At 34.3% G+C, this 11,093-nt stretch overlaps 1 protein-coding gene across 1 annotated transcript; it reads right to left on the bottom strand.

The window, feature by feature from the left end:
• Positions 1-1,420: 1,420 nt before the first annotated feature.
• On the bottom strand, positions 1,421-8,440 carry LOC133189805 (uncharacterized). Its single transcript, XM_061325197.1, has 4 exons — positions 7,668-8,440; positions 6,685-6,790; positions 6,166-6,369; positions 1,421-2,663 (listed from the first exon to the last, which is right to left on the bottom strand). The coding sequence occupies exons 2-4, from the start codon at positions 6,696-6,698 to the stop codon at positions 1,421-1,423; spliced, it is 1,461 nt and encodes a 486-aa protein (XP_061181181.1). The 5' UTR covers positions 6,699-6,790; positions 7,668-8,440.
• Between the last annotated feature and the right edge of the window lie 2,653 nt (positions 8,441-11,093).

Genomic DNA, 11,093 nt, shown 5'->3' with positions numbered 1-11,093 from the left:
GATTTCTTAAGATTGCAAACCATATTTGTAAACATTTGAGAAATACCTTGTTTGTATTGAGGGATTTTGACAATCACTCGGGAAAATCGGGTTCTTGAATCCAAACAACAATACGCCAACAGAAAACACCAAAGGATAAGTGCTGCAACAAACACTGTCGAACAGTATTTCAGGTTGAAATTTTTGGCACGGTCTTTCTCATCGGAAACCCAGGTTTCAACAAAGCTTCGGAGCTTTAACTTGGTCCCGTACACAGGCACCAAACTCGCTTGAATTTTTGACCCCCTAGTATATTATAAAGAGAAGGTTATGAACTCTGCCATTTATTTTTGACACCCCTTCGCTTCAGAAGCTATTTAATTTAACAAAACGGCAAAACTTCCACTTTTTCATGCTTGCAGTGGATAAAATAAACTCTCTTCTTATTTCATACCAATTTTCACCGCTGGATCCTACGTAGTTCTTGAGATGTACCCCCATGTCTGTTATTTCTAAGTAGGTCGTACATTTACTGGCAGGCCGATTTCTACTTTCGCTTCAAGAGTGAACATACTTATTGCACGATGCCATTACTATCATTAACATATATCAACAAGCAGAGTCGCAAAAGAATATCACTTACTCTATCTATGTGTTATTTAATCCATTATAAAGCCGCAAATGCAAATAAATTATTCTTTGTTCACTGGCTGTCTGTAACTTCCGGCCATTTTGTTTTTCCCGAATACCCAAATGAAAGATGCGCACTGATTGGACAATCGTTTGGCGGATTTTTTCGGAAGAACTCCATACTCATCGCTTATTTTCAACGTAAACACCAATGGATATTGAAGAAGCATGGCTGTCATTACTTGGTATTTATTTTTTTTAATTCGATAATGCTGTGAATTTTTTTATGTCAAGTTCGTTTGTTTATAGAAATTAGACAGAAATTGAATAATTTAGAGATTTTAGTCCAAATTAACAGTAATCAAAATTATCAAGTATAGTTTATACTTATAGTGGCGGACTTGGGGCGAGCGCATCTGGCGCCCCATGTAGATATGACAATACAATCCATGGTTCTATTTTGAAAGATATTTCTTATCTGATAAAGTAGTTTTATTTCTATATCCTTGCAATACAGATGTAGCTGAGCGCTACTTCAAGGACTCTATTTTTTTCCCAGTATAACACATATTTCATATGATTGTGTGTAACCATGCGCATGTTTGATGAAAACTATAAATTAATAAATAAATGAAATCTTAAGATAAATCAATAAATTTCTAACCTATACAAAAATCGCATCATACACACAGTTAGTGCTACATCTCTTCCTCATAGTTCTCTTTTCAACACCCCCCCCCCTTCCCCCAGAGAAGAAGACTCAACAATTTATACGTAAAGATATTTTCTTTATTATTCAGTATTCGAGTGTTTATGACTTGACAAGAATCTGCTTTCTGTGAGCCATTTTTTTATGTATGCACAAACATGAAAGAATATCTTTTCTGTACTGGTTTAAGATCACCATCATGAATTTCTCAGTCAAAACTTTGTATAAAGTTTCTATAGCATTTACTCTGTCAGTCATTTCATCTAATAGAACTTCAACACTCTGTGACTGTAAAAATTCAGCAGGAGGGGAAAAATTAACTGCATCAAGGAATAACTGATAAAGTTTCCCATCACTATGTATTTTTTCTTTGTATGCTTCATAAATATTGTTACCATGAATGTTTAAATTTTTCTCAATAAAAACACTTAAAAACAAGTCACATACAGACATGAAGAAAAGAAACATTTTGTCTGTTATATTTGTAAGACCTCTTGAAATGTTCTGTTTGACAGCTGTCTCTATAAGTGTCTGGGGAAGGGATGAAGTTCCACCAATTATAATTTCATTTTCTCTAAAGTTATCTAGGATCTGTATTATTGTGAATGCTTCATCATATTTTTTCTGATTTGACTCTCCTATCTTAAAACTTCTTTGACGAACTTTATTGTAGTGGTGGCGTGTCTTTGCCACACAGTAACCTCCAACATATCTCACTTTCCCTAAGCTTTCTTCAGTGAGACTTCTTTTTTTAAAACATTTATCCCTAATTTTGTACACTTTTTCCAGCTGACCAAGAGTAAACTTCCTAATATGAACAAAAATGTTATAAGCAATGTGTGCCATTACCTGTGGTGATACAGGATGAATTTGGCACACATCAAAAAACATCAGTAGGGTACATGCCTTAAATTCATCAGAAGTTTGAAACTGATGGCACTGTTTGAAAAAATGTGTGAGTTTGTCTGGTTTTACTGCTATAGGATTTTCCCTATCAATTTTTAATGACTCCACACACTCGGTCATAACATTGAAAGTATGACTGCAAAATTTTTTTACATCATAGTCAAAATTTCCGGTCAAAAGTGTATCAATTACACAATTTGTTTGTTTTTGTACTGTAGTCTCTACATCTTGCACATAAATATTTGTCAAAATTGTATGGATATCTAAGCCCTCGGGTAATGCAATCACTTCTGAATCATCAGTTTGAACACATTTAATATCATCTAGAATACTGTCAATGTCACCATGTGAGTCTTCAACATTCTCCCACATGTCATGTTCCTGTGCAATTGGTTCAAGATGATGAATTTCTTCAAATGCCCTTTCATTACACCTGATTCTGAAAATAAATAAAATATGAATTAAGTGTCTGCAAAATGAAATCATACAATGCATAATGACAGAATACTGACATTTATAAACATGCTTTGAGATTATCTGCAAAATGTTATATATTACACATTCAATCAAATGAATCCACAAAGTCAACCAAGTTCAATAAATATTTAGTAAATATATATCAGTGTACATGTGTACCTCTAATTACTTTATGATCTGATTTTAAAAAAAAGGTTAAGGGGGCAATTTTTTCCCCTCCATTTGTTGTTTTGACAGTTTCTAATTAAAATTTGCTACTGAGAAATTTGAAAATATTTTAGATCCAAAGATAATACATGTAATAAATTTCAACATATCATGAAAATAAATAAAAAAAAAAAGGTCATATCCTGAACAGAATGGAAATGAAATATACCATATACAAGACTTTGCTACCCCAGAAACATGAACATTTTATATTTCTTCTTTCAGGCTGCTTAACAGGCTAGCACAAGAAGATGGCAGTGAACTTGACTTAAACAACGTGTTCCATCAATTCCAATTTGAAAATTTTGAGGGAAGCCCAGAGAATCATGAAATAAATTTAGAGTGGTTTTCTAAGTACCTTAGAGCAGTTTTTCCTAATGTTGTTGTGAAACGAAAGACTATCAATAAGAAACAATTTCGAATCATAGAAAATATCAAACTTAAGTGTTTACCAGTTCTTAGCAGAGAGAAAATAGATTTTGATAAACTGGGCGAGTTAATTCCAAGATTTGTTGTCATGAAAAAGAGAGAGAAATCTGTCTTCACATGTTCTGTCATTTCAGGATGTAAAAGCAATGGAAATGATATCCATAAAAGTGTGAGTTTTAACCTTGATGGTACATGGCAATTGTCTGTGGGTGGGAAAAATGTTGATCTTTATCCTCTTTTGATTGATCCTACATACTGTTGTGAAAAAGACAACATTCTATCTATATTTCAAGCAATTCAGCTTCTGAAAGTATGTGAGGGAGTAACTGCAAAAGCATCACAATCTGTAATATGTACCCGGTTCCATACCACAGAAATGTTTCAAAATGAGTCTAATGAAAACAGGGGTAAGATTTTCAAACTGCGTTCAGTGTTATGTGACAAAATTGTGCCACTTTTGACAAGAAACAAGATCTGTGTACATTGTAGAAAAATGACATTTACAGAAAAGGGTAAAAATATAGATGTTCTACAAGAAGAAACTTGTGGCCCAGAAAAGGATACAAATATCATTGCTGAAAACTTTAAGAAGATTATTCCAAATGCACCAAATGAAATGATCATGCTTCTTGTTTGTCAAGCTAAGAATATGATGAGATATCCTAATGGATATAGATGGCCCAAGAAAATTATTGCAACCTGTTTACAGTTGTATGACAGAAGTCCTACCGGGTACGATTCTCTACGAAATAGCAAGATGTTAAAATTACCTTCTCCTTCATTACTCATTCTCTATAAAAGTTCAGTGAAACAGGAAATTGGATTTAGGGAAGAAATATTTCAGTGGATGAGAAATGAAGCTGGTCAATTACAAATATCAGCTGAGGGATATTTTGGGGGCATTATATTAGACAAGATATCAATTCAGGAGGACTTACAAATTCAAAAAACAACAAATGGGGTGGAACTAGTGGGATTTGTTGATAAAGGTGAGGAAGCAAACATTTGTTCTACACTGAGAGAGGGAGAAAAGAAACAAAAAATAGGGAAACATGTACTGCAGTTTGTCTTTCTTGGGCTGACAGGGTTTAGGTTCCCCTTTGCTCATTTTGTGACAGATGAAGTAAGGGCATATGACTTGCATGCACTGTTCTGGGAGGCAGTTGACAAACTACAAATGCATGGTTTTACTTGCTGCTTTACATCCATGGATGGCGCTTGCTGTAACAGAACATTTTTAAACATCAATGTTATTAGTCCTGGAAATATGATAGTACCAAGCCCATGCAATTTTGAGGAAAAAGTAATATTTACTATGGACTATTCACATGTCATGAAAAAGATAAGAAATAATATTCTCAAAAGCGGGGTAACCAAAGGCTGTACAAGAAATTTAACATTGACAGGAGGTGAAATGATTCAATGGCAGATGTTTCAAGACTGTTACCACTGGGATCAGAAGAATGCTCTAGAGATACACCGTGCACTTACAAATGAACATTTTTATCCTTCGACTTCCTCAAAAATGAGGAACCACCTAGCTGAAGATGTGCTGGACGACAGAATGCTCCACTTGTTCCAGATGTATCAATCATCTCTTAGAAATGGACAGTCGCTGAATGGTGTAATTCAGTTACTTCAGAAAACATCCAAACTGCTCCAGATTTTCCGAGATGTCCGGCCCATTCAGAATACAGATGATCCAAGATTGCATGAACTAGTGAGTGTGAAGGTCTGGTTTGAACAGTGGAAAAATGGAGCCAAATCATCTAAAGAGCTCTTTTCTAGAGAGTGTAATGAGGATATTGAATCATGCATAAATGGATTTATTCAACTGTGTATTTACCTACTAGGACGTAAGGATGTCAAGATATTTATATCACCAGCACTTGTGAATTCAGATGTAGTAGAGAACACATTTTGTCAACAACGTTCCACATATAATGGACCAAATTCAAATCCGAATGCCCTAGAATACAGAAGAAATTTGAACAGCATAGTTTTTGGTCAAAGAATTGTTTCAAAGAAAGCCAATGCAAGTGTTAGCAATGGTCATCATGTTCAGCCATATACGTTTAGCAAACCTGGTCCATTAAAAAGGAAATCATCAGAGAAAGAGCCATTATCTAGACCAAAATGTATTAGAATATAAAATTAATATAAAAACAGAAAAAAAGTTTACATAATTATAATGAAATTGGACTATCATGAAATAAAATATGATAGAACTAAAAGATTTAAAATGTCTAAAGGATGATCAAGAGTACCATTAACTTTGAATTGTATGATTTTAAGGCCACTGTAACCCTGTCATGACACAAAGACAACAATCATATATAATAATAAAAAAAATGATAATGACTGTGTTATTTAAATCACTCTGAATTAATGGAAACAAGTGACCCATGGACCTTTAGTTCTCTCAGTTCATTCAGTAATTTGGACAATGAAGTGAAAAGTTGTGTAAAGAGGTCATAGCATTCACATTAAAGAGTTAAAAAAGGAAATTGTGATCAGAAAAAAAGTTCTCTTCAGCTGTCAGCTCATGTAAGCTAAAATAAGAAGTCAATTTTGGTTTGATGTCAAGTTACAAAATAGGTAATGTAAAGTCAAATTCAACATCAACTTGTGTGTTGTAAATTATGAATTCATTGCCTTTTGGAGACATAAAAAATTTAATCCATTACTTTTAAAAGCTATTCAACTTACAATCCTAGAATATGTGAACAAGATTTTGAAATTTACTGTTGTATTGTTGAACACTGTCCCATGAAGAGTAATTCCAATTTTAATATGTAACAGTTGTTGATAAAAAATTGCATACAAACCTTGTGTTCTTACAACATTTAAGATCTGCATCTTGAGTCATTGAGGGTGTACATGTATCCAGGAACTTGAAAATGATGGACGGCAGAGGGATACAAGCAGTTTCATTAAAGTTGATCAGCCGCAGTCCTGTTGGGGACTTGACTCTACTCACCCCTACCCCAAGTTGTCCTGGGGAGAAAATTTGTTGGCAATCAATTTCCACACTACAAATATTTAAAGACACAATTAATGAGGATGATCGAGAGCTTATTTAAAATTTCCTTTTTACTACTGTTAAATTTGTTAAAAGCAAGATTATTTTCTTCAAACAATTAAACACATTATATAATACAGTTATTGACTAGATATGAGGGCAACATATGATTTCTGGGACCTGAAAGTAAAATTGTTAGAGTTGAAAAAAAAATTATTTTTAGAGGGGATGGGGGAGCTGCAAATGGTGTCTGATAGGAAAAATTCATTGATTTGCCCCCGTCCTCTTTTTTATCAACTCTTTTCACTTATAGATTTGTACCTACCTGTCAAGTGTCATACCCTGGGCTTTATGAATCGTTAAGGCAAATGCAAGTTTGACTGGAATTTGCTTCCTCTCAGCAAGATTTCTTCGCAACACAGGACTGAATACTGAAATAAAGTTCTGAAATAAAGGGGGTTAAAGTTTTAGGCCATTCCAAGTTTTTTCTATGTTTAGTGTCTGCAGACGAAATGTTTTTGAGGTTGTGAAATTAAAATCAAACACAAATTAAAATTGATAAATACAAATCTTTGAAAGGCAATTTACTCTTCCGGGATCAGAAACTCTCTTTTTTTAAGTGGTGTTCAAAAAAATATTTTGCTTCAATTAACTAGTAGTTAAACTTAGTTACAATGTTAGAAGAATTCTTAAAGAATGATGAGAAATTCTAGAATTGTGCTTAAATTGTTGTGTTTTTCCCTTATGGTTTGTGTGTTTTTTATGGATAGAAAGATAGGATTTCAAATTTAGGGTGGATGCTAAACAAAGAAAAAATTTGAATGGCCTTATGAGAAAGATACATGAGAATTCTTTAATATATCCTCTTCTGAAGAACAGTTGGACAATAGGATCATAATTGGTCATACAAGTATGGAAGCATGCTCAGGTAGTGCCAATTTAAATTTGTTAAAATTGCTATTAAAGTTTGTTCAAACCTTAGGCCCAGGAGTAAGACAGGGCCACAATATGGGGTCAATTAAGACTCTTTATAGGAATTATTCTGTTTATACATTATAAACAGCATAGCCTCACACAATTATTTTTCTTAAAAATATTCCAAGAACAGCATGGCCAGTGTGGCTCAGGTGTGCACTGTGGTCCATTGGCCTCTTTTGTTATATAATGCTTTGACTTTTGTATTCAAATACATGTTGAATTTGATAAGAATGACCCTATAAATCACTGCTGTATAACTGTCAGTACAGTTAATATCATTTACTGTAAATTTATACATACATTGTAATTTTTAGTAGTAATTTTGAGTACCTGAAAATCTTTCTTGTTAAATCTTGACAGTTTCATCAACAGAAGCAAAATGTACCAGTGGGCCATCTCTTTCACAGGACACCACAGTTCCCTGTAACCCATTTACAAGCTTTTTGGTCAGATTTTTCAATAGAATAACAGGGCAATCTTTCTTCAACCACAGAACTTGTGGTGCTGAGACTCGAGACAAACAAGAAATCTCTCCAGAATCCTCTGCTAAATACTCTGTATGAATCCCTGGCATTTCAAAAGGCACTTTCTGTTGTGTCTATTTACTAATTAATTTGTTGCATATAGCTTCACACTTGATGGAACATGAAGTGGTCTATCAAGACTCTGTAAAAAGGTCTTTGATTTCTGACTTAAAAAACCTCTAGCTATTTCATTGATGGTGCATACAAATTCAATATCATTCTGTCTCACAACATTTTTTAAAATGATACGATGTGGAAATACAGTATCAAAGAGTGGACTGAGGAAACAGAAATTCCCAGCGTCATTGTATATAGCATTTCTTACTGGGGGCAATTGCATGAAATCCCCACACAGTATTACCTGGATGCCTCCAAAATATTTTTGTTCGTCTCTCAATGAACATACTTCTTCAAGTTGTTCAAGTAGTTTTTGTGACAGCATAGATATTTCATCCACAATTAGAACATCTGTTGCACATATTCTGTTATATACATCCTTTTTGTGGTGTTTGACAATGCTTTTAATTTCACTAGTATCATGCCTAAAACAAAGGATTCAGATTTTAAGCAAGGTCATAAAGTATTAATGTGCTAGTTTTAGAATATCATTTATAATAAATAATCTATTTTAACTTTACCTGACAAGAATGTCAGCATACATGAAATTAAGTTGCTGCAGATTCGGGTAGTACAAGTATACTGAATATGTATGAATTAAAGAATCCCGGTGGAATGTGGACATAGCATATTATTATTATTTTCACATGACAGCGATTTTGAAAACAAGCATAGAAGATATGTGCTAATAATAATTGGTCATCATTTATATTGATGAATTTTTACCAAAATTTATATTCAGGTTTTCCAGCAGTGGACATTGTTCATTAGCATAATAAATTAGTGTGTTTGTTTATAGCTCTGACAAAAATGTAACAATGGGGTATTAATAAATACAGATAGATCTTGCTGAATGACAATGCTTCACCTCTTCAGCCCCCCCCCCCCCCAAAAAAAAAAACTTGCACCCTCCCTCCCATATATTGGGAACCGGGAACACCAAAGTTCATTTCAATTGAGAAAAAAATAAAACTGTGGCCATGGGCCTGATATAAATTACAAAATAAGACAATGATTGACGGACAATAAATATATACTTTGAAAAAATTACCTTCCATCATCTAATCCAGCCCAGCTGTGAATTGTGGCTGCATCAAATCTCGAAGGGAAGTTTGTACAAGCTATTCCTGTAGTGGAATCCGGGATGTTTCGCGCCAATTCTGTTTCGCACTGAGATGGTTCGCGCCTGGATGATTCGCGCCGATTTAGGTGCGAAACATCTCACGATTTATTTTAAATATTCCATGACATTTTTATCCATTTTAAAAAATTGTTTATCAATTATAAGATATACATATGTAGATGTTGTGTGTTCAAATGCATGACTTAATAATACATGTATGCACTGCCAAAGATTACGGATCGTGTTCATCAAATATTCCATGAGGATTTAATTGTAATTAGTTGTAGATCGAAAGGTGAGAATTTATTAATTGACGTGTTGGTAGTCAAACCAGCAATAATTACTTAATTAGATGGCGGTATTATAATTAGCATGGTGTTAAAATAATATATAATTATATGCTATGTATACTTCAAACACAGACATAAATAATTATGTCTCTGCTACAAATATAATCTTCTTGAATTAAAAAAAATGTTTCAAAAAATATCAAAATTTACACCATATAACATGTTTAAAATCTAAAATTTTGTTTAACCAACTTCAGAAGGCTAGCACATATTTGTACAACAATGTGGGGCGAACCATCTCAGCGCGAAACGGAATTGGTGCGAAACATCGCAGCGCGAACCATGCTCAGGTGCGAAACATCCCGTTACCCTGTAGTGCATGTTAGTGCAATACTTTTTTTGTTTTGAAGACTCTCAAATATTTGCGAAAGAAGTACTGACTTCCCAGTACCTGCTTGGCCTCCAATATACAAATTGTGGCCCTCAAGTGCGATTTTAAGCGCACGTTGCTGTCCATCAGTAAGGTGCATCTTTTCCACCATAGGTGTTTACGTTGAAAATGAGCGATGAGTATAGAGTTCTTCCGAAAAATCCGCCAAACGATTGTCCAATCAGTGCGCATCTTTCATTTGGGTATTCGGGAAAAACAAAATGGCCGGAAGTTACAGACAGCCAGTGAACAACGAATAATTTATTTGCATTTTCGGCTTTATGATGGATTAAATAACACATAGATAGAGTAAGTGATATTCTTTTGCGACTCTGCTTGTTGATATATGTTAATGATAGTAATGGCATCGTGCAATAAGTATGTTCACTCTTGAAGCAAAAGTAGAAATCGGCCTGCCAGTAAATGTACGACCTACTTAGAAATAACAGACATGGGGGTACATCTCAAGAACTACGTAGGATCCAGCGGTGAAAATTGGTATGAAATAAGAAGAGAGTTTATTTTATCCACTGCAAGCATGAAAAAGTGGAAGTTTTGCCGTTTTGTTAAATTAAATAGCTTCTGAAGCGAAGGGGTGTCAAAAATAAATGGCAGAGTTCATAACCTTCTCTTTATAATATACTAGGGGGTCAAAAATTCAAGCGAGTTTGGTGCCTGTGGTCCCGTAATATCTAGAGAAACTTACTGATGAAATTGTCGAAGAAATCAAAACAGAATATGCATTAAATTTCAGGATTGCTTTTCTTTGATGATTTGGAGCAAGGGATAGAAAGATGAGCCGAAAAGTGTAGATAACTGTGATACACATTTCCCCTACACTCTACTTACAATTCAGGTAGGGGTTTTCCTCCTGCGAGCAGCATTTTCAGCGCTAAAAAGTTTGAAAATATAGTGTCGAAGCACAATGACTGTAGACAGATTGTGTACTCTTGCTATGTTAGGCATTCTCAGAAATGATATTTGGTATTCTTTGTGCTGAGAAAAAGTATGTCAGGGAAGAAAGATATTGGTTTTTAAGAGGTAAGCACATGTTTATTGATTTAAGTTCAATTGTTCGTTTTTGCATCGTTAAAAAACCTTTTTATGTTTTAAACATCACAAATAAAGTGTTTTAGTGGAAAATTGGCGTCCGAAATCTTCTAAATTCCGGAGGACCTGGGGTCTTTGCTCTGACCTATTAGGACCTGCAAGGTGGCCCCCAGACCCTGCCTTGGGTTAAGTAGGACTGACCAAAGTTACAACAATATCTTA

The sequence above is a fragment of the Saccostrea echinata genome, unplaced genomic scaffold (genome assembly GCF_033153115.1).
Source record: "Saccostrea echinata isolate AGI-Se365-2 ecotype Australia unplaced genomic scaffold, CSIRO_AGI_Sech_v1 ptg000020l, whole genome shotgun sequence".
NCBI classification, from domain to species: domain Eukaryota; kingdom Metazoa; phylum Mollusca; class Bivalvia; order Ostreida; family Ostreidae; genus Saccostrea; species Saccostrea echinata.
Note: the sequence above shows the minus strand (reverse complement) of the source record. Positions and strands in the feature narration are given on the sequence as shown.

Coding starts and splice junctions, on each gene's coding strand:
- LOC133189805 (XM_061325197.1), bottom strand. Junction 2,664..6,165: donor AAATGTTGTAAGAACACAAG/GTTTGTATGCAA, acceptor ATTTATTTTCAG/AATCAGGTGTAATGAAAGGG.